We start from the raw sequence: 23020 nt of genomic DNA on the forward strand, positions 1-23020 counted from the left end.
AATTTGTATTCATTAAACATCTAATGACTTTGTTCAGTTTTCAAAAAAGTTACTAAACATCAACTTGGTGTCACATATCTTATTTTAAATTATCCTTTATTTATCACCCTTCAAACATGGCTGACTTTACTCTCTTGTTTGACTATAAAAATCGTTTCTCCTATATTTGTGTCCAAATTTTCTATTGAATATTCATACTCTCATTACTCTCAATAGGATCATATTCGTGGTCCTCAGAATAAGAGTAGATTGTATCAAACTAACCCTCCTGTGAATAGACAAATGTAAAATCTGTTTGAAAACACTAAAGAGCAATGTACACAAAAGGAACAGAAAGAGTTATAAGGAGAAGCATAGAAGATCTGCTCCACAATCACCTTGGCTCCTTCCTTGACTTTGCTGTATAACAGGAGAATAAAGTCCAAGTATAAAGTGGCAGTTCTACTGGACAGACAGCGAAGACAGAGTTTTTGGCTACCAGAGAGCTGTAAACTAAAGAACAAAGCCCAAGAGAGAAAGAACCACTAAGAGAGGGAAAATTCGAGAAAACAGCAGATAGGAAGCAAAAGAGCTGAGTAGAGATTTCAGCTTCTGCCCAGTGCTAGGAAAACAAAGACTGGAGTATAAGTCCCACCAAGTTAGAAAGGTTTTCATAAATCAAGCTCTCTATTGAGACTTCAGAAAAGCCTCTCCTTAGAGTAAGGTCAAAACTGAAATAGATCAACCCTAACAAGTCTTATAGTCAACTGTCAACAGGCTCAAGGTGATCTCACAGTGCTTCACCTACCAAAGTAAAATTTAATACTTTGGAGGAAAATAACACGAAGTGGAGCCCCTATAATAATTGTTCATTCATAATGTCTGGCATCCAATTAAAAATTACAAGGTGATTCATAGTAATCAGCACTGTATAACTACAGAGAGGACTACATATCCCAAAAAGCCTGCCAGGTCACACATGAACATGCAGGAGTTGGCTACATGTGCTGAAAGAGCGAGGTGCAGAGTCAGAGCTGCCCATGTGGTGTTCAGAGCAGTTGGTGCCCAAGGCCAAAGGGAAGAAGCAGAGGCAGTAGTTCGGTTACAATTCTAACCAGAAGCTCTTAACCAGAAAGCTAGACCAAAGGCAGTACCGCAGATCAAGTGCTTCAACATATGGCATGCCTGGGACCACGCCAAATCAGTGTGGCAGAACCTGGTCAACATGGGGTTAGCTACATAGACCCCAACAAGGCAGTGCTCCTCAGTAAGAGTAAATGTGGACATAGATGAGAGGCCTCAGGAACTCCAGCAGAAGTCCTATGTGCTGAATGACCTGGAGGTAGAAGGCCTCCCAGAAAAGTAAGGAAATGCACTATCTCGGAATCTCATAGCCTAGGTATGCTACCTACGTGCAGAACCATGGGGAGTACTATAAGGTTATGGCCCAAGACAAGAGAAATAACTATCAAGACACAGAAACAGATTCAGAATGAGATCAATGGCTATAAGAATTTTTACCCAAAAGAGTGGCAAGCTTTCCTTAATTCTTTGCAGAAGATGGATTCTGACTGACTGGTTTAGATCTGTACTAGACTAAGGCTTCTTCCTGGACCCAAGAAGCTGGAACCAAGGTTTAAGGCAAGGTGGAGTATGTGGCTACAGATGAGGCTGGCCAAAACCCCAAGGAATCTAAAGGTTTCTCTCCCCCTCTCTCTCTCTTTTACTCTCCTCTCTGGGGAAGGAACTGTCTCCCAAAGGCTCAATTTAGATGTTTCTGGGGGCTCTAAGAAAAGGCACAACCTACTATTTCTAGAGTGGGTGGTTTGTTTGAATATAGTATGTATCTAATCAAATAAAGCTATTTCAAAGAGAAAAACTACAAGGCATCCAAAAAAACAAGAATGGCCAACACCCATTAGGATGGTAATAATAATTTTTTAAAAAACTACAAGTAACAAGTATTGGCAAGAATTCAGAGGAAATGAAATTCTCATATACGCTAATAAGATTGTAAAAGAGTATAGCCACTGTGGACAACAATTTGGCAGTTCCTCAAAAAGTTATACAAAGAGTTATCATATGACTTAACTATTCCACTCCTGGTATAGACCCAAGAGAATTAAATATATACAGTCACACAAAACCTGTACATAAATGTTCATAAAAGCATTAATCATAACAGTTAAAAAGGGGAAAAAAATGTCCAACCACATATGATTGGATAAACAAAATGTGGTATATCCATTCAGTAGACTATCATTCATCCACATAATAGAATAAAGTACTGACACATACTACATGATACAAACTACGACACAGATAAACCTTGAAAACACTATGTTAAATAAGTCAGATTCGAAAAGCCACACATTATATAATTCAATTTATATAAAATGTACAGAATAGATAAATTCAGAGAGACAAAAAATTGATTAGTTGTTGCCAGGCAATGGGCAGAGGGGAGAATTGGGAATGATTTTCAATAATTATTAGGTTTCTTTTGGGGGTGATGGAAATGTTTTAGAATTCTGTATAGTGGTGATAGTTGCACAGAACTTTGGATACACTAAAAACCAAAGAATTGTATGTATAAAGGGTTAAAAAGTGTAAAGACATGTACATGGTGAAAAGGTCCAACACATCTCTAACTTGAGTTACAAAAGTACAGAAAATTAAACGTATGTTATATTTGAAGAATACTGGTAAAGAATTTTCCAAAGTTAACAAAAGACATGAGTCTCTACCAAATGTCTTAAGTTCTATAAAACCCAGCATATGAAAAAAAACATACCTCGACACGTCAGAGTCAAAGTTCTAAAACCCAAAGTCAAAGAGAAAAATCTTAAAAGTCACCAGTGAAAATAAATGCATTACCTTCAGGGTAATTGCAATAAGATTAACCACTAATTTTCTTTTATCGGAAACAATGGTAACAATATAATAAAATTACATTTAAAAAATGCTAAGACATAGATTTCGGATACGTGGTAGAGTGAGAGACGTCTCCAGATCTCTCCCCTTGAAACAACCATAAGCTGAATATCTAAAACTCAACAAAAAACACCCAACTGCACACCAGCATGTCTGAGTGTGGGATCTGCGCATATGAGCTACCACAAGTTAGAACCCTGGGTGTGTGTGGGGGGTGTGGGGCGGGGAGGAGGTAGACTGGGAGAAATAAATAATCTGCCTCTTTCAACCGCTGGAGCTCCCTGTACAAGAAGAGGGAGGGGAGAAGGTGCAGAGACTTCCCTGAACAGCCCTTCCTGGGAGAGTTGTGAATTCCACACAGCTAGTGGCAGGGCCCAGTCATCAGGACAGAAAGCAGAGAAGCAGGACAGGGCGGCAGGGAAATAACAGTTGATTTTTACCCACTACAGTTGCAAAGCTGAGGCTGAGCTTAGCCCCCAAACCCAACCTAGAGGGCCCCTCCCCACACACACTCCGAGACCGATCACCAATGATCCCCAGGGAAATCTGAGCAAATGCTATCAAAACTGTTGCTAACAGGGACTGAAACTGAGGGTAGTGAGCGTGATTAAATATCTATCAGAAAATAAAAAGGCATTATAAAGCTTTGTATAAAGCAGGGATCCAAGAGGCTTAGAAGCCATCTACTGGAAACCAAAAGAAAAGGGACTTCTTTGAAACAGGCTAAAGACAGACCTTTATATAATAAATCTTTCGGGGGTGGGGGAGTGGGGGAGCAGAATACACTTCCATTAATGCCCAGGTGGAGAAATAGTCCATTGAACACCATGAACAACCAAGGCGACAAGGCATCTCAGAAATAAAGAGAAAACTCTCCAGAAAATAAGCTTACAGACATAGAAATATGCAACTTAAAAGAGAATTCAGGATGGTACTCCTGAAAAAACTCAGTTAATTCCAAAACCAGTCATATTAACAATTTCAGGAATTGAAAAAACTAGATGAGCAGAATAAGGAGATTGAAACCCTAAAAAAAGACCCAAATAAACCTTCTGAAGATTAAAAAAAAAAAAAAAAAAAAAAAAAAACACTGCAAGAATTGAAAAATGAAATAGCAAGCTTGGGAAATAGAGTTGACCAAATGAGGGAAAGGATTAAGGATCAGTAATATTGAAGACAGAAATCTAGAAATAAATCGGAAGAAAAAAGAGAGAAATTGAAAAATGAAAAATAATGAAAGAGAAATTCAAAAGCTAGCTGATACCATCAGGAGAGGAAACAAGAATAATGTGCATTATCAAAGGTGAGGAAAAGGAGCAGGGACTAGAAAGCATTTTCAGACAAATAGTTGATGAGAATTTCCCAAATCTAAGGAATGAGCTGGAACTTGGAATTCAAGAAGTCAACAGAACATCCAATTATCTCAACCTAGAAAGGCCTTCACTAAGACACACTGTATTAAAATTGTCAAAAATCAACAACAAAAACAGAATTATCAGGACAGCCAAGGAGAAGAAAATGGAAATATATAAAGGAAAACCCATTAGATTATCCTTGGACTTCTCAACGCAAACCTTACAAGCCAGAAAGGAATGGAATCAAATATTTAAACTATTAAATAAAAGGACCTACCAACCTAGAATAATGTATCCAACTAAAGCTCTGCTTTAGAGATGAAGGAAAAATACGACCTTTACAGACATACAAAAATTAAGGGAATTCTCCAATATGAGGCCTGCACTACAGAAAATATTGAAAGGGTTCGCCTAAAACAAAATGACCAAAAAAAATTCATAATTAGGAGTATGGTGAATATCAGGCAAATAGAAGCAGAGGAATGCAACACTTACTAAGAACAGGGCATTATAAGCTTAAATAATAAGAGAACTGCTATAGCAAGATAGTAATGAACGTTTGGCATATGTAGGGACAAACTGAGATAACAGTAACTGAAAAGAGGATTCAAAGATCCAAATTTGTAAAGGGAAATGGAGATAAAGCACGCACAGAAGAAATGGATGAATATATATACATATATATATACACACATACATATATATACACACACACACACATATACATATAAATACAAAACTATCCTTTATATATTTGTAATGGTAACCACACACAGAAGATTCAGAACTGAAGTATAAAACATAAAACAAGAAGGACCACAGGGAAAACCCACGAGAGCCATCCAAAATAAAGAAAACAGAAACACAAGAACAGGAAGCAACGGAAACACCGATCTACCAGAAAGGAAAAGATAAAATGGTTATAAGAAGACCTCGTATTTCAATAATCACCCTTAAGTGTTAATGGACTGAACTCACAAATAAAAAGGTACAGAGTTGCAGAATGGATCAAAAAATGAAACCCAACCATATGCTGCCTCCAGGAGACACAACTCAGTTCCAAAGAAATATAGACTCTAAGTGAAAGGGTTGAAAATGATATTTTAAGCAAACGGCATTCAGAGAAAAGCAAGAGTAGCGATACTAATATCAGATGAAATAGACTTCAAAATAAAAAAGGTAAAGAAAGATACTGAGGGACACTTCATAATGATAAAGGGAATCATGCACCAAGACGACATAACCAACACTTAGTAATATCTATGCTCCCAATCAGGGAGCCCGAAATATGTAAAGCAATTATTAACAGAACTAGAGAGAAACAGAACAAAACACTATCATAGGGAAGGAACCTAAATATCCCCCTGTCAGGTATGGAGAGATCATCCAAACAGGAAATCAATAAGGAAAAAAACATCCTTAAATGGCACATCAGACCAACTGGACATAACTGACATTTACAGAGCCTTCCATCCCAAAACAGCTGGTTACACATTCTTCTCTAGTACACATGGAACATTTTCAAGATTCAATCATATACTGGGACACAGAGAAGCCTCAACAAATATAAGAGGGTTGAAATCATACCGACCATATTCTCTGTGCATAATGCTATAAAACTAGAGATCAACTGCAAAAAGAAATCAGCAAGAACCATGAATACATGGAGATTGAACAACATGCTACTGAAGAACAACTGAGTCAGAAAGGAAAGAAAAAGAGAGATCAAGAGATACATAGAAACGAATGCTAATGATAGTACAACATATCAAAACTTTTGGGACACAGCAAAAGTGGTCATAAGAGGAAAGTTCATATCATAACAGGCCTATCTCCAAAAATGAGAGCAAGCCCAAATAAACAACCTAACACTTCACCTTAAAAAACGAGAACAGGAAGAACAGAAGAAGGAAAGAAATAATCAAAATTAGAGCAGAAATAAATGAAATTAAAAACATACAAAAACAATAGAAAAATTAAATGCAACAAAGAGCTGTTTCTTTGAGAAGGTTAATAAAATTGGCAAACCCTTGGCTAGACTCACTAAAGAAAAAAAATAAAAGACACAAATAAACAAAATCAGGGATGAAAGAGGGGAAATTATAACTGACATTGCAGAACTACAAAGGATCATGCAATACGATGAAAAAGTATATAACACTAAATTTAATAACCTAGAAGAAATGGACCAGTACTTAGAAAACTACAATCTTCCTAGAGTGAATCAAGAAGATCTGGAAAATCTAAATAGACTGATCAGCAGTATGGAAATTTAAACAATCATCAAAAAACTAACAAAAAGTAGAAGTCCAGGACCAGATGGCTTCAATAGTGAATTCTACCAAACATTCGAAGAAGATTTAATACCTATTCTCTCAAACTCTCCAAAAATCAAAGAGAAGGCAACACTTCCCAACTCATTTTATGAGGCCTATATAACTCTGATACTGAAACCTGGAAAGGATAATGCAAAAAAAGAAAACTACAGACCAATATCTCTCATGAACACAGATGCAAAAATCCTAAATAAGATACTAGTGAACCAAATACAGCAACATAGTAAAAAGATTATACACCATGATCAAATGGGCTTCATCCCAGGGGTACAGGGATGGTTCAACATAAGCAAATCGATGAATATGATACACCACATAAACAAATTAAAAAATAAGAATCATATGATCATATCGACATATGCAGAAAAAGCCTTCAACAAGATCCAGCATCCATTTATGATCAAAATACTTAACAAAATCGGTACAGAATGAAAGAAAGTACCTTAACATAATAAAGGCCATTTTGACAAACCCTCAGCCAACATTATATTTAATGGTGAAAAACTAAAAACCTTCCCTCTAAGATCAGGAACAAGGCAAGCCTGTCCATTATCACCACTCATTCAATATAACATTGGAGGTCCTAGCAAGTGCAATCAGGCAAGAGAAATATATTAAAGGCATCCAAATAGAAAACGAAGAAGTCAAACTGTCACTATTTGTGGATGACAATATAGAAAACCCTAAAGACTCCACAAGAACACTACTAGAAGCAATAAGCAAATACGGTAAAGTTTCTAGATACAAAATCAATGTTCAAAAGTCCATAGCGTTCCTATACTCTTAATAACGAAGTGTCAGAAAAAGAAGTGGAAAAAATAATTCCTTTTGCAATTGCAACAAAAAGAATCAAATATCTAGGAATAAATTTAACGAAACATGTGAAGGACCTATATAATGAAAACTACAAGACCCTATTAAAAGAAATTGAAGAAGATACAAAGAAATGGAAGAATCAATACAGTTAAAATGACCATACCACGTAAAGCATTATACATATTTAATGCAATCCCCATCAAAATCCCATCGGCATTTTTTAAAGAAATTGAACAAAAAAATCATCAGATTTGTATGGAAATACCAATACAAAAGACTCAAATTGCAAAAGCCATCCTGAGAAAAAAGAATGAGGCTGCAGGCATCACTCTACCTGACTTCAAATTATACTACAAAGCGACAGTAATTAAAACAGCATGGTATGGGCAGAAAAACAGACACATGGGCCAGTGGAACAGAATCGAGAGTCCAGAAGTAAACCCATGTTTTTATGGACAAATAATTTTCAACAAAAAAGCCAAAAACATACAGTGGAGAAAGGAAAACCTCTTCAATAAATGGTGCTGGGAAAACTGGAAAGCCACCTGCAAAAGAATGAAACTAGACTGTTGTCTATCACCACACACCAAAATTAACTCAAAATGGATTAGGCATCTGAATGAATATAAGTCCTTAAATAATAAAATGCATAGAAGAAAACATAGGAACTCAACTCAAGGACCTTAGACTTAAAGAGGACTTCATGAATTTGACCTTAAAAGAGAGGGAACTAAAAACTAAAATAAATTAATGGTACTATATCAAACTAAAAAGCTTCTGCTCAGCAAAAGAAATCGTCAACAAGATTAAGAGACAATTATCTGAATGGGAAAATATATTTGCAAGCAACGCCTCTGATAAGGGCCTAATATCCAAACTATACCAAGAACTCATACAACTCAGTAACAACAAGAAACAAACAATCCAATCAAAATATGGGCAGGAGACCTGAACAGACACTTCTCAAAACCACAATGAGATACCTGTTAGAATACCTATAATCAATAGGACAAGAAATAACAAATGTTGGAGGAGATGCAAGAAAAAAGGAACCCTCAGACACTGCTGGTGAGACTGCAAATTGGTATAGCCACTATGGAAGCGGTATGGAGGTTCCTCAAAAAACTAAGAATTGATCTACCATATGATCCAGCAATCCTTCTACTGGGTATTTACCCCAAAGTCTTGAAAATGTATATCCAAAAAGATATTTGCGCATCGATGTTCATAACAGCATTATTCACAGAGGCCAGGACATGGAAGCAACCAAAGATCCTATGATAGATGATTGGCTGAAGAAGCCATGGTACATATATACAATGGAATATTACTCAGGCATTAAGAAGTGATAAAATACTGCCGTTTGTGACAACATGGATGGACCTCGAGATAATCTAGCTAAGCAAAATAAGCCAGATAGAAAAAGTTGAAAATCATATGATATCACTTATATGTGGGATATAAAACTAAAAGCAACAAATGAACAGGACAAACAAACAGAGACTCATGGACATGGACTATAGACTAGTAGAAAGGGTCAGGGAGGAGACGGGAGGTAGACAGGGTAAAGGGGGTTGAATATAACAAGGTAGGGGAAGGGTGAAGTGAGTAAAGTGTATCAAATATATAGTAGCCAAAAGAAACTGGATTTTGGGTGGTAAGCACACAATAGATTATACAGATGTAAAATTATAATGTACCCTGAAAATTATACAATTGCATTATCCAATGTTACCATAATAAACTTTATTAAAAAAAAGACCAAGTCACCCAAAAAAAACTGAAAAAAAAAAAAGATAAAAATAAAAATGCTAAGACAAAAAAAAAATAAAAACAAACCAACCTGGAGTTCTATACTAAAAGAAAATATTCCCCAGATGAGTATGAAAAATAGTTTCAGATGAACAAAAGTTGAAAGAGAGAACTTATTACAAGTAAAGGGAATCCATCAAGCTAAAGAAAATTGACTACAGTTAAAGCACAGAACTAGAGAAATTAATAGAAAGGAATGAAAAGGTAAATATGTAGGTAAATATAAATTAATACTGATATTTAAATAATAGTAACAATGACATATGATTTAAACATACACGGAAGTATAAAATATATAAGAAGACTAACACAAAAGATGGGATAAATAGTTAAATTATTATAAGTTTCTTGTATTTTTCAGCAAGTGTTAAATTTGACCACTTCTACCACCAATCCTCTGCCACCACATTGGTACAAGCCACTAATCTCTCATGTTGATTATTATAATAGCTTCATAACTGATTCTCCTCTTGGATCCATGCACATCTATAGTAAATTTTCCACACAGTAACTAATCAGATAAGCTTGTTAAAATATATCGATCACTCTTCTACTCAAAATCTTCCAAGAGCTTCCAATTTCACAATAAAAACAAAAGTTCTTACAACAGCCTACAAGATCTGTCCAACTTCCGTACCTCATTCTGTTCCAGCCACAATTACCTTCATGTTGCCCCTCAAACAAGCTGGCAAAGCTGTACTTCGGCACCTTCCCACTGCTTGTTTCCTCTGCCTCAAACACATTACAACTCAAGTCTTTGTTCAAATGTCAACTATCAATGAGATCTGCCCTGACCACTCTATTTCATGTTATAAATTCCATCCCCTGCCTCTGGTATTCTCAATACACCTCTTCCTGCTCTACTTTTTCTTTTTCCATAGCTCTTATCATCTTCTAACAAGCTATATGATTTAATTATTTATTATGCCTGCCTTGCTTGCTAAAATATAAAACCCAAGAGAGCAGGAATATGTGTTTTGTTCAGTGATGTTTCAAAATTTAATTAACTAGTGCCTGTCACATACTAGGCACTTAATATTTAGTAAATAAGTAAATGAACTCTCAAATTCAAATGATTTACTGTAAAACTAAAAATAATTCTGACCATAAAGTTGTCTTCAATGCTTCTTTAAAATATAAAAATAACACTGTAAAATATAATTTTTAGTTTATAATCCTTTATCTATTTAACTGAGGTTAGTATAACTGTCATTAACACAGTTCTTCACAAGGAGGAACAAAAATGATCCACAGAAATAAATTAGAAATAAATTATTAGTAAAAATAGGAGAGAAATATATACAATACTATCAATGGCTGATAGAGATAACTTCCATAAATCCAAATGAAAGACCCCTGATTGGTCAACCAAGAATAGCAATAGTTCCAAAAGCCCCATCAGTATTATATATTTGCCTTCCTAGACCTAAGTTAGTGCTAAGCATATGTTCCTTCACTTCACTTGGATCATATCTGTAAACAGTAAATTCTATAATACCAAATTTTAGTCATTGAAGTACCTTAACATATGCTTTGCCAGCAGTCACCAAACCTGAAGATAAAATTATCATTTTTACTGAAGCTTGTATACTGCAATGCTAATCAAGTACTGCCCAAATGTTAGTCAGCACATCACGTATGGCATTGCCAAAAAGATACAATTTAGAAAATGAAAAATACATAAAACCTACTTACTATAAACAATTTTTATTAATAGTCAAGACTTTTCTTTGTACACATCTATTGAATAAAAATTATCTTTAATAAATATAAAATTCAACAAGTAAATCTAATTAAATTAGGGATTTTTTAAAAAATTTAAACTTATAATGAATTAAGTGAAAGAAAATAAGCAATTCCAGTCGGCTTTCAGCCTTCCTTTTAAATTGAGATATACTATACATTCAATCTCAGTGAATGACATCACTATCAGTCAAATCTCCAAACTCTTTCTTTCCCTTACTCTTCATATGTATTCAGTAATTGAATCCTGCTAGTCTTGCTTCAAATACTCTGGAATCTGATTTCTCTTTTCATTTATACTTTCTAATTGTGTACTACCTTCATCTTCATTGTCCTCAATATTTACTGAGTACCTCCTACATGCTAGACACTGTAAACTGTTTTACTTAATCCTCATAACATAATATTAACTTTCTCACACTGTAAAAATAGTTCATGGTACACAATATTTTCCTGAAGTTTTATATATCCTCAGAACATTACTAAATACTCCATTTTAAAAAGCACAGAAATGTAAGGTCCTCAGTACCTAGCTGCACATTAGAATCACCTAAGAAACTTTTAAAACATACAGCCAACGTAAAAAACCACTAGATACGTAATTATCCAGGTTCTTTCCAGCTCTAAAATTTTTAATTCTGTAGAAATATGTCCAGACTATAAACCTTAAAATAAACTATTACAATAGAAAGACTACTTCCTCCCCAAGTTTTTCCCCCCAAAATTAAATTAATGAATAAAAATTTTCCATGATTTAAATTGTTCTCTCATAATTCTTTCCTAAACCATTGGTGCATACCACTTCATATATGCTAAAACTTAGCAGACAACAAAAATAAATGAACAATAACTGATATTAGACTAAAACTCAGAATTGCAATTCCTTCAACGTTTGAGAAGACTTGCATAGTCTTCTATTTGTACAAATAATTGTTCCTCATTCATGATGATAATAATGTCAATAGTTTGTTGTTTTAGAAAGTAAATACCAACTACAAGAAGCAATATTCGAATGATGCCTCCAAGGTTTACCAAGGAAAATAGGGCCCTACAGATATATATTAAAGGAGCAATTCACATTTTGAATTATATCAGCTTTTTATAAATATTCAGGCTCCTTTCATGTCACCTTTGCTGTCAGACAACATGCTTATATGTATGCCTGCCTATTGAATACATTCTCTCACATTTCTAATTTACTGCTTCTCAGCTATGGACTTAAAATTGAATAAACAAACTTGTTACAATATGTACAAGTTTAAGAACAGTTTCTGTTACGAACTTAAAGACAAGTACCTCATTTTGTTGAACTTCAATTTACTGGGCTTCTCAGGTATTGCATGTTTTACAAGACTCTCCAACAAGGCTGAGCTGCTGAAGGCTCAGATGACAGCATTCTTTAGCAATAAAGTATTTTTAAATTAAGATATGTACATTGTTTTTTAGACATATTGCTATTGCACACTTAGACTACAGTATAGTGTATACATAACTTTTATAGACATTGGAAAACCAAAATATTTGTGTGACTTGCTTTACTGCAATATTTGCTTGACTGTGATATTCGCTTGATTGCAATACTCCCTTTATTGCAGTAGTCTGCAATCAAACCCACATTATCTCCTAGGTATACCTGTAATGCTTCTGTAATAATACACAGGGCCCAAACTAAGAAGTAAAATGTCTATATATTAGTGTGATGGCTTTATAAGTTATTTTTCTTCTTATAGGTCTTTTTCCATTTATTCCTGCTTTTAAATTAACTTTCTTTCAAATAGGAGAAGCTTCCTAGATCTAGCCTAGTTTCAAACACATGAAATATTACTATAGATATATAAATCTTTTTGAAGGACATGAGAAAAAACTGAACATTGAACCTATATATAATTATGAGCACATTTCCAATTCTCACATCGGGCTAAATAAAGGGAAAAACTCCCTATATTTCCACTCTGGAAAACTTTAGTAAAATTATCCTAAAACATAGTTCTTTTGTCAGGGTCAAAATTTCTCAAAACTACAGTTAGTAACTAGTATATTCTCCCTTTTGTGATTGATTGTATTCATTACATATTGTTAATCTAGTTTCACCAAATTCATCTTACTTTTTGTTTTACTTCCAATCCAATTGTTTTCTTTCTAGTTGATTTTTCCCACCTCTAACCCTTTTCTTTTTTGGTTCCCCTTACTATAAGAATATATTTCTATTCTTTTTGAAACTCCTCTTCATTAGTTAACTCAGCTTCCCAAGCAACTTCACCCTCAAAATATCCATTTTTTAAAGGATAATTTGACCATACATTTTTAAATTAAATATTAAGAGGCAAAAATTCTATTTCGAAATAAATGAATGTCAATACTTATATTCATTAGTAAAATATGATATACAATGGTGACTCAATGGTAAATGAGTGAAATAATGGTAGATTTGTAATGAAATGAGTCTCTCTCCTTTGTGATGGTTCTTACCATCTAAATAGTAATTTCTACTGTCTCATTTGATCTATAGGGAGAAATATAAATTCTATAATAAACATACAAAAAATTCAGTAAGAGTTTGTAACTTAAGAACAAGTGAGAATCGAATAGTAAATTCTGAATTAAAGATTCTGTATATAATGAATTTCTATGGTAAGCTCAATTTAACCACATTGGCATCTCTAGAATTACCACCTTCCTGAGAAAGGGCAAGAGAAATGGGTAACTAAATCTCAAGATACATGATCTAACCCAACATTTTTATGTCCTTTATAAAAGCTAAAGAGATATGGAACATATTTGAAAAGCTATATTAGACATTTCTACATTTTATGGAGACATATTTCAAATCAAGATGAACTGACAAAATCCACAGTTTGTATAGTATAAATTAGAGAATTTCAATTGGTTGGGTACAAGGGATGCAGAAGGGATGGCGAATCTCCTGAACACATTTTGTAAACTACACCCCTTTCCCAACCTCCCACAAGATTCTTGTAAGAATCTCTAGAGGGAAATGTTCCCCTCTCTACACTTAACGTTCTGACCTGAGAATCCCTGACTAATGAGGTATTTTACTAATGAGAACATGTTGAGAATGTGTCATATCTTGCAGGTGTGCTAGAACAGAAAAAAAGGTTAAGAATCACTGAGTTACAGGTCACTATAGTGATATAAGCTAAATTCTTAACTTACCACTTAAACCTATAGTTTATTCCCCAAATTATAAGCAAACCTGCTCATTTAATTTTTTTAACTTAACATGTAGATACAGCAATAATGCTAAACAAGATTTTAAAAAATGATTAAGGCATTCACTTCCAAAACAACACAATAAAACAAATTAAGACACTGCGGCATTCGTAAATTTTAGATTCAAGTTCTGTAAAGACTAGCCAAGTTCCACCCTGATACACAAACTTAAAAGCAAATGAGTCAAGGCTTTTATTTCTATTCCATCCTAGTAGCAACACCACTTGATAACATATTGCACAAACTGCTTTCAGTAAGACCTAGGTTCAAATCCCATGCTACCACTTATCAACTACAAGCCCTTAGGCACATTAATTAAACTGAGAATTGCTTTCCTCAATCACAGAAAGGGACTAATATTTTAAAGGGTCATAAGTATAAAATAAAGTATTGAATGGACCCAATAAATAGCAGTCATTCTGTGTATGTTCTCTCTCCAAAGAAAGTCGTATTTGAGAAGCCATAAAATTAATATTCTATGGACAGCAAAACAGAACACTTAAAAGAATCTTAATTCTTAATACTTAAATTCTAATACTTAAAAGAATCACCTAGGATAACAGCAAAGTAGGACAAACAACCCTCCACTGAGGACAAGAAAAAAAGCTGGAAAAAATATTTTTTAAATGTCGGAAGATATGAATGAGCAGACAAAGTAGTTAAAATCATCAGGCCAAGCGAGATCCAGGAGATGGAAAAAATCCAGAGAGATAGGCCCAAACTTGGCTGTGTGAATGTTAGCCAATCTGGAAAATCAATAGAGAATTTCCCAAAACTGATTAAAGATATCAATCCACAGATTGATTTCAGAAATCACAACAAGGATCAAGCAGGATAAAAAAAATTTTAAAAATAAAAATCAAACCTACAGTATTATAGTGAAACTGCAGAAAACTACACAAATCAAAAAATCTTCAAAGCAGTCAAAGAAAATAGGTTACCTTCAAAATAGTAACACTCACACTGACAACCATATTTTCAATAGATAAATGCCAGAAAGACAGAATGATGAATTTAATGTGCTGACTGACCTGCCAACCTAGAATCTGTCCCTGGCAAAAACATCCTTTAAGAATGATGAGATAAAGGCATTTTCAAATCTCAAAAAAAAAAAAAAAAAAAAAGAAAACTGAAAAAGAAAAACGTAACAAATAAACCTAAAGGTATTTGTCACCAGCAAACCAGTGTTAAAAGAAAATATTAAAATATGTTCTTCAAAGAGGGAAAAAAATGATCTGATAACAAAGATTATAATGAAGGGAAAAATAAAAAAACATCAGAACAAGTAACAATGATGATAACTCTAATGAATACTAACTTAAAAAAAGGACAGTTGTGGGTCAACATCTAGAGATTTAAAATGTGTGACAACAAATATGTCATTGAGGAAATGAATGGAAATAAGTATCTAAAGGTCCTTGAATTGTCTGGTGATGCATTCTGCAAACTGCACAGGAAACACTAAGAGAATAACAAGTATATAATTATAAGTATTTCTAAATTTGCAAAGAAAAAAATAAAAAGCATAAAGAAAAAGTACACTGTATGACAGTAAGTTTAAACTCAGATATATGAGTGATTCATTATAAATGAATTTAACGTTCCAATTAAAAGATCAAGCTTGCTAGACTGCATTTTTAAAAAATCTACTTGCTGCTCAAAGACCCATTTCTCTAACACATGGAAATGAAAAGGTGGATATACCATGCAAACACTAAAGAAAGCTGATTACACTAATATAAGTACACATAGGGACCAAAAGTATTATTAAAGATAAAAAGGGATTGTTTTTATAATGACAAAAGTTACAAAGAACCAGAAAGCCATAATGTTTCTAAATATACATGCATCTACTAACATGCCTCAAAATGTAGTAAGCAAAAACTTGAAAAAGTTACAAGGGAAAAGAGTCAATCCACAATTATACTAGGATATTTTAAACATATACCTCTCAATAATTGACAGGACAAACAAGACATCAGAATGGTTGGAAAAAAAATCAAAGATTACCACACTTGACCCAATAAACATAAACAGGAGTCTGTACTCAGAAGCTAACAAATATACATTCTTTCTTAGTATACATGGAACATTTGTAAAGACTACCATATGCTGTACCATAAAACAAATCTCAAAGAATTCCAAAGAAACGATATCATGCAAAATGTTATCTAATGACAACGCAATTAAGAAAATGACATTTTCTATGTTTAGAAACAAAGATATATATGTATCAACTCACGTATAAAGAAATAGCTATGGAAATTAGAAAATATTTGAAACTGAAAAAATATGAATATACTACATACCCGAACTATGATTAAAGGGAAATGTCTACCCTTAAATGCATATATCGGTATGGAAGGATTATGTAGGCTTTCATCTCAAAACTCAGAAAAAGAACAACAGAATACACCAAAAGAAAGGAAAAGGAAATAGTAACAAGATCAGAAACTAATTATAACCAAAAACTTACAAAAGAGCAATGGTTCATAAAATGTGGTTCTCAAGACTCTTAAGAGGTCCAAAAGCTCAAAAATATTTCCATAACAATACTAAGATGATGTCTGCCCTTTATGCTTTGTTGATTTTATAATGATGGTGCAAAAGCAAAAAAGTAGATAACTGCTGGAACCTTAGCATGAGTCAAGGCACCAAACTCTACTAAAAATTATATTATTGACTGCCACAGACTAGTAGTTTAAAAATAAGTCATTTCACTTAAGAATGTTTGCTGAAGCACTAAAATTACCTGTTGATTAAGTGCTCCATGTTAAGTTAAATATTCTGTTTTACAAAATGAAAACATTATAAGCATATGTTGCAAATCAAAATAAGATAAAAAGCACATTGTGATTGAGCTGCTCGCTGAGCTAGGCACTGTTTTCATGGAATGCCATTTTTACGTAAAAGAACAATTGCTAGATAAACTATACTTACCCAGGTTTAGATATTTGGCAGACATTTTCTTAAAAATGAACATAGCCTGGAAAACAACTAACAGCATTTGATCATTTATCAATGATCAAATTCAACTTTTCAAGCAAGAATTGAGAACTTGGAAAACTTACATCTGCTGCCTTAAGTTTCACAGTATCCCAAAACTTAAATGAGTTTACTGATGAGACTGGTGGTGATTTCAACAAATGTGGTTTAGGGTATCATATAATGAAATATGTCAATATTTAGTAGATGTGCATAACTCAATAATCTTATATTTTCTCAATGACCAAAACTTGATGTTACAAAAGTATGTATGAGCAAAAGGCCCATTCGAAATGCAAGACAGACCAATGTACCAGAGTTAAGAAACATGTAATACAGTTTCAGATTTCCTATTGAAACTGACCTTTAAAAAATCACTTGTTGAGATTCGCTGAACTATCAAGATTATCCAAAACAACCTGAAAAGGCTATTAAAACATTCTTCCCTTTTCCAACTTCATAGCTGTGTGACTAGATTTTATTTTACTTCAACTAAAATATATTATGCTGGATTGAATTCAAAAGTATATGAGAATACAGCTGTTTTCTATTAAGTAACACATTTAAAGGAAATTTGCAAAATTATTGTGATTTATATCCCACTAAATTTGTTCTAAAAGATATATTTTTCCTTTAAAGAATGTTATTTATATTAACACACAATGGGTTTATTATTGTTCATTTTAAAAGAATAAATATCTTAAAATTTTTCTCAATTTTTAAATTAAAATATTTAATTTAAAAACTAAGAAATTTACAAATAAATCAAATACATAGCCCATGTAAAGCTATTTGGAGTCCTCAATAATTTTTAAGTGTAATGAGATTCTAAGAACAAAAACTTGAGAAATGCTGCAACTAAGAACAAAACCAAAAACTGATTCTTTGAAGACTTCTTAAAAATATGACAAACACCCAGAAAGAGTGAACAAAAAAATATTTTAAAAGAGAGGCAAAAATAAACTATGTTATAAGGAGAAAAATATATCACCACATATCCTGAAGACATTAGAAAAGTAAGATTTCATGAACTTTATGCCAATAAATTTGAAAATTTAGATAAAATGCTAAAAAGCAAAATTTACCAAAAAAGACAACTCATAAAACACAGAAATATATAAACTGTCACATAACTACTAACAAAATTAAGTAAAAGCATTCTCACAAAGGAAAATCCAGATCCAGATTGGCTTTTCTAAAGAATTATACCAATCATTTAAGAAAGAACAGCTCTACAATGCAAATTCTTCCAGATAAAAAGTAGTAAAATTTTCCAGCTCATTTTATGAAGCTAGCATAACCTCAAAATAAAAACCAGATACAGGCATTATAAGAAAGGAACATTAAAGGTTCATTACTCATAAACAGACATAAAAATCTTGATTAAAATTTTAACAAACTGATAACAATTTTTTTTAAAAGACCATGACAAAAAAAATTTAAAAAAGGACCATGACCAAATAGGTCATGAAAAAGTAGGTTAATCATAAGAATGCAAGATTGATTCAGCATTAAAAAGTAAACTAATATAATTCACCACATTAACAGATTAAAAAAGAAAAATATGATCATCTCATTAGATGCCATAAAAGTACTTAATAAATTTTAACATCCATTGAAGATATAAACTCTTACTTAACACAACAGAAACACAAGGGAACTTCCTTAATCTGATAAAAAGGTTACCTACAAAAAAACTACAGCAAACATCATACTTAATGGTCAAACAGTGAAAATTTTCCCTTTGTGATCAGGAACAAGATAAAGATGTCCTCTATCACCACTTCTATTCAGGAATGTACTGGAGGTCCTAGCCAGAGAAGTAAGGCAAGAGAAAGAAATAAAAGGTGTAAGGATTGGCAAGAAAGAAATAAAACCAATTATCCACAAATGATATGTTCGTGAACATAGAAAACTGAAAGTATCTACAGAAAAAATTGTCAGAAATAAGAGTTGTGAAATTAGGCTGTGAAATGCAGAATCGATTACATTTCCATATAAACAGCAATCACAGTTAGAAAACTTAAAAAAAAACAAAGACTTCATTTAAAATTTCCTCGAAAAGTATGAAGTACTTAGCAGTAAGTCCAATGAGAGATGTGCAAATCCTCTGCAGAGAAAATATAGGCAATGAACATGATTTGGAAGACTCAATATTATAAAAATGTCAGTTCTCCCCAGATTGAGAGAGTCAGGTAATCTCAATGAAAATCACAATACGATTATGTTGGACATGTTGAAATTTAAGTGTATATGGAAAAGCAAAGCACCAATAGCCAAGATATTCTGAAAAAAAAAAAAAGGAATAAAGAAGTTCTCTAATATGCATCAAGATTATTTTATGACTACTGTGACAAGACAATGGAATTTATAAAAACAGACCAGTGGAACAGAATAGAGAGATAAAACACAGACTCACACATATATGGACACCTGATACAGGATGTAGATGGCGTGACAAAGTAAACATATTTTTATTTTGTTTTTCCTATAAAGTTGGGACAGAGAACTATCTATATGGAAATAAATGAAAGTGAACCTATGCCTCACACTATTCACAAAAATAAATTCTATCTAGATGGTAACCAAGTTCATGGCAATAATCACATAAAGAATTACTTCAAATTAAAAACAAAATTTATTGATTATATATCCTTAGTGGGATATATCTTGAGGACAAGCATCTTATTAGTAGTAAACTTGGTATTGTTATATTGAAATTACTTTTTATACATAGTAGTATAGCAAATAAACAACTATAATAATGTCATTAAGTTACCAAAATTTTTAGAGTAAGACAGAAGAGATACTAATACATAAAATCAAAGCTATGTTAAAAACCTTTCCTGAAGGGGAACTATCACTAATTCAATATTTTATTGCTTTTTCTAAAAAATGTGTTTACTATTTCTGTCCACTGAAAATACCTAAGAAACAATGAAAACCCAGTAATAATGAAATGTTCCAAACATCCAAATTACAGTCTCTAAATATCAATTCTCACTGAAAAAGGAATGCTTGAAAAAACAGCTGGGGCAGAATCATTCTGAGGCAGAAAATATAATCAACCTGGTATCTCTCCCAAATCCTGAAAGTAAGAAGCTATACAAGAATACTAGAATCATATCAGAAGGACACAGGAGCCAAATGAAGAGGTTATTCTTTGATACACAAAGATGAGATAATCTGTGTATCAAAGAATAACCTCAATAAATTTAAACACATCAAAAATATAAAAACCTTAAATATAGATCTTCCATTACTAAAAATGGAACAATCAAACATGTTCCTCCTGATGTGAAACAATAGGCAATACATAGCACCATCAATGAAATACTTAGAAAACTAAACCTAACTCTAATCAAATCTCTCCATCTAATTATTAGTTTATAGGAAGTAAGAGATGAGATGGATAATCATGTTAGAGGACCATGAGGATACATAATCAGCCAAATCCAGAATGTGAGAAATTCTGCAAAATATATGACCAAGTTTTTTCAACAAATAAATGGACACTAGAAAAATAAACTGATAAAGATTTAAAAAGAATCAAGATACATATAAACCAATGCAACATGTGGGCCTTGTTTGGCAAACAATCTCTAAAAGATTGGGACTTTTTTTAGATAATCAGTGAAAATTAGAAACAGCCTAGGAATTATAAGACATTAAGAAATTTTGGTTAAATTTGTTGCGTGGGTTAATGGTCCTTATCTGATGAAGATATATATTGAAGTATTTTTCGTTAAACTTATAAAATGTCTAGAATTTGTTGTGAAATACTACAGATTTATTCATAAATTATTTGTGTAATTACAGATTAAAATAAATAACTAAATAGGTAGGTAGGTTGGATGGGTATGTGGGTGAATGGATAAATGGATACAATTTCCTCAAGAAAGGAAAAAAATTCTAGATGAACTAATTCAAATTAAATATGAAAGCGAAACATTAAAGCTTTTAGATCATATAGGTGAATACCTTCATGTTCTCAGAGGAGGTCAGGATTTACTAAACAAATCTCAAAAATCACTAAACAAAAATGTGTTACACCATATAACTCTATAAAGACTGTCTACTTCACACTATTTTAAAAGTACTTACTGCTGGTAAAAGAGACTGCATATTTTGATTAGAGTCTGCTATTGTAGCAAGATAGACCAAGTTTGTATGCAACATCTGCTGATACCTATTAAAAAAAAAAACAAATATCAACATTAAAAAATAATTTTCTTCCTATCTGTTTAAATATGAACAGTATTCTAATCATTTCTCAAGTTTAGTAAGATTTGTTACCTGAACAGCAACAGCACTTCATTTTTTCCTAATTCCTCTGCAAAATAATTCCAAATAATACATTCAAAGATAAACTCCGAGGTATGACCATGTGCTAGATATTGTTATAGTTAGGTTTATATACTTATATATTTCCTTTAATCCTCAAATCAACACTATTAGGTAAAAGTTCTTGTTTTCTCCATTTTACAGATGAGGAAACAGGTTTAAATAGGTTAGTAACTTGTACAGGATTACACAGCTTAATAAATGGAGTAACTGAGATAAGTGCTGGTTCCCATATAGTACATATGCTTTTTAAAAAAGAGGTCTAGAATGAAGTAATTCAATGCAACTGATATGCTTATTACTTCCCCTCTGCCATTTTCATGTTGCCAAAAATCTCAAACCCATGAACAGTCGACATGCTCTGCTAAAATGTCAGAAAGGAGGTGGCAATCACATTTTTTTCCTTCAAACTCTTGCAGTAGTGACCAACAATTTAGGCCTGCTGTGGTTATACCTCTTGTCTATTAGGACTCAGCATATAGAGAAGACAACGAATAGGTGTCTCCAATTACAACAAGAAAATGTAAACTATACATGTAAGTATGTCTATATATATACACATACATGTGTGCATATAGGCACACACACACATATATATGTATACACATGCTAACACACAGAGATTCAGGAAATAATAGGATACCGGCACCATGAAGGATTAACTTTAAAAAATAAAGCAGATTCTCATTATTGGAGTGAAGTGGTTAAACATGTTTATAGTGATCTTGCTTATGAGAATTAGTTTTGTTAAACCTCTCTTCATAATTTTAAAAATTAGTTAAGACAATACCAGATTAAAACTAGTAGTGGTTAAATTACTAGTGTATGTAAACCCTCAACACTTAAATCTTACATCAAACTGTTAGGCTATTTCAGAATTTCATTTACTAAGAAATATTAAATATAAATTAATAAAAATAAGTCAAAAGAACTTTATTCAGCTACATAAAGTCATCTAACATACATCCCAGATGAATTAATTTTCTAAACCAAACACCATAAAAGGAACCCTACTAAATTCTTTGCTGCATTATTTCTTTCCTATTAAAAAAAGCTGGTTTTACTACTCTTTTTTTTTTTCTTTTAAAGGCAAGGCAATCCTTGGTTGACATCATAGATTGCAAGGACCTTGTCAGCTTACAATTTTTTATTTTTTATGCCTGCAGCACCTGGTCTTCCTAGGTGGTCTCTCATCCAAGTACTAACCAGGCCAGACCCTGTTTGGCTTCCAAGATCAGATGGGATTGGGCTTGTTACTTTTTCTTATTAGATGGAAAAAAATTGTATCTCATTAACCTTAAAGTTTCCTCACAAATAAGCTTATGTTCTTTTTTTAGGTATAACTAATATACAAAGAACCATACATATTTAGTGTGTACAATTTAATGAATTTGGACATATATAAACACCCATGATAGCATTACCACAAAGTAATAGACATCCGACACTTTCCAGTTTCCCTTTTTGTTTAAAAAAAAGTCTATG

General features: G+C 32.8%; 1 protein-coding gene and 1 pseudogene across 6 annotated transcripts in view; one reads left to right on the forward strand and one right to left on the reverse strand.

Annotated features, from left to right (window-relative positions):
• SS18 (SS18 subunit of BAF chromatin remodeling complex) overlaps positions 1–23020 on the reverse strand; it is a 67223-nt gene that overhangs the window by 35746 nt on the left and 8457 nt on the right. For all 6 annotated transcript variants that reach the window (XM_016160087.2, XM_016160092.2, XM_016160090.2 and 3 more), the window contains exon 3: positions 21296–21380. In XM_016160087.2, coding sequence (XP_016015573.1) covers positions 21296–21380 — 85 coding nt within the window. The remainder of the gene's footprint in view (positions 1–21295; positions 21381–23020) is intronic.
• Positions 1020–1554, forward strand: LOC107518426 (annotated as a pseudogene).

The sequence above is a fragment of the Rousettus aegyptiacus genome, unplaced genomic scaffold (assembly GCF_014176215.1).
Source record: "Rousettus aegyptiacus isolate mRouAeg1 unplaced genomic scaffold, mRouAeg1.p scaffold_m13_p_12, whole genome shotgun sequence".
Classification (NCBI taxonomy): domain Eukaryota; kingdom Metazoa; phylum Chordata; class Mammalia; order Chiroptera; family Pteropodidae; genus Rousettus; species Rousettus aegyptiacus.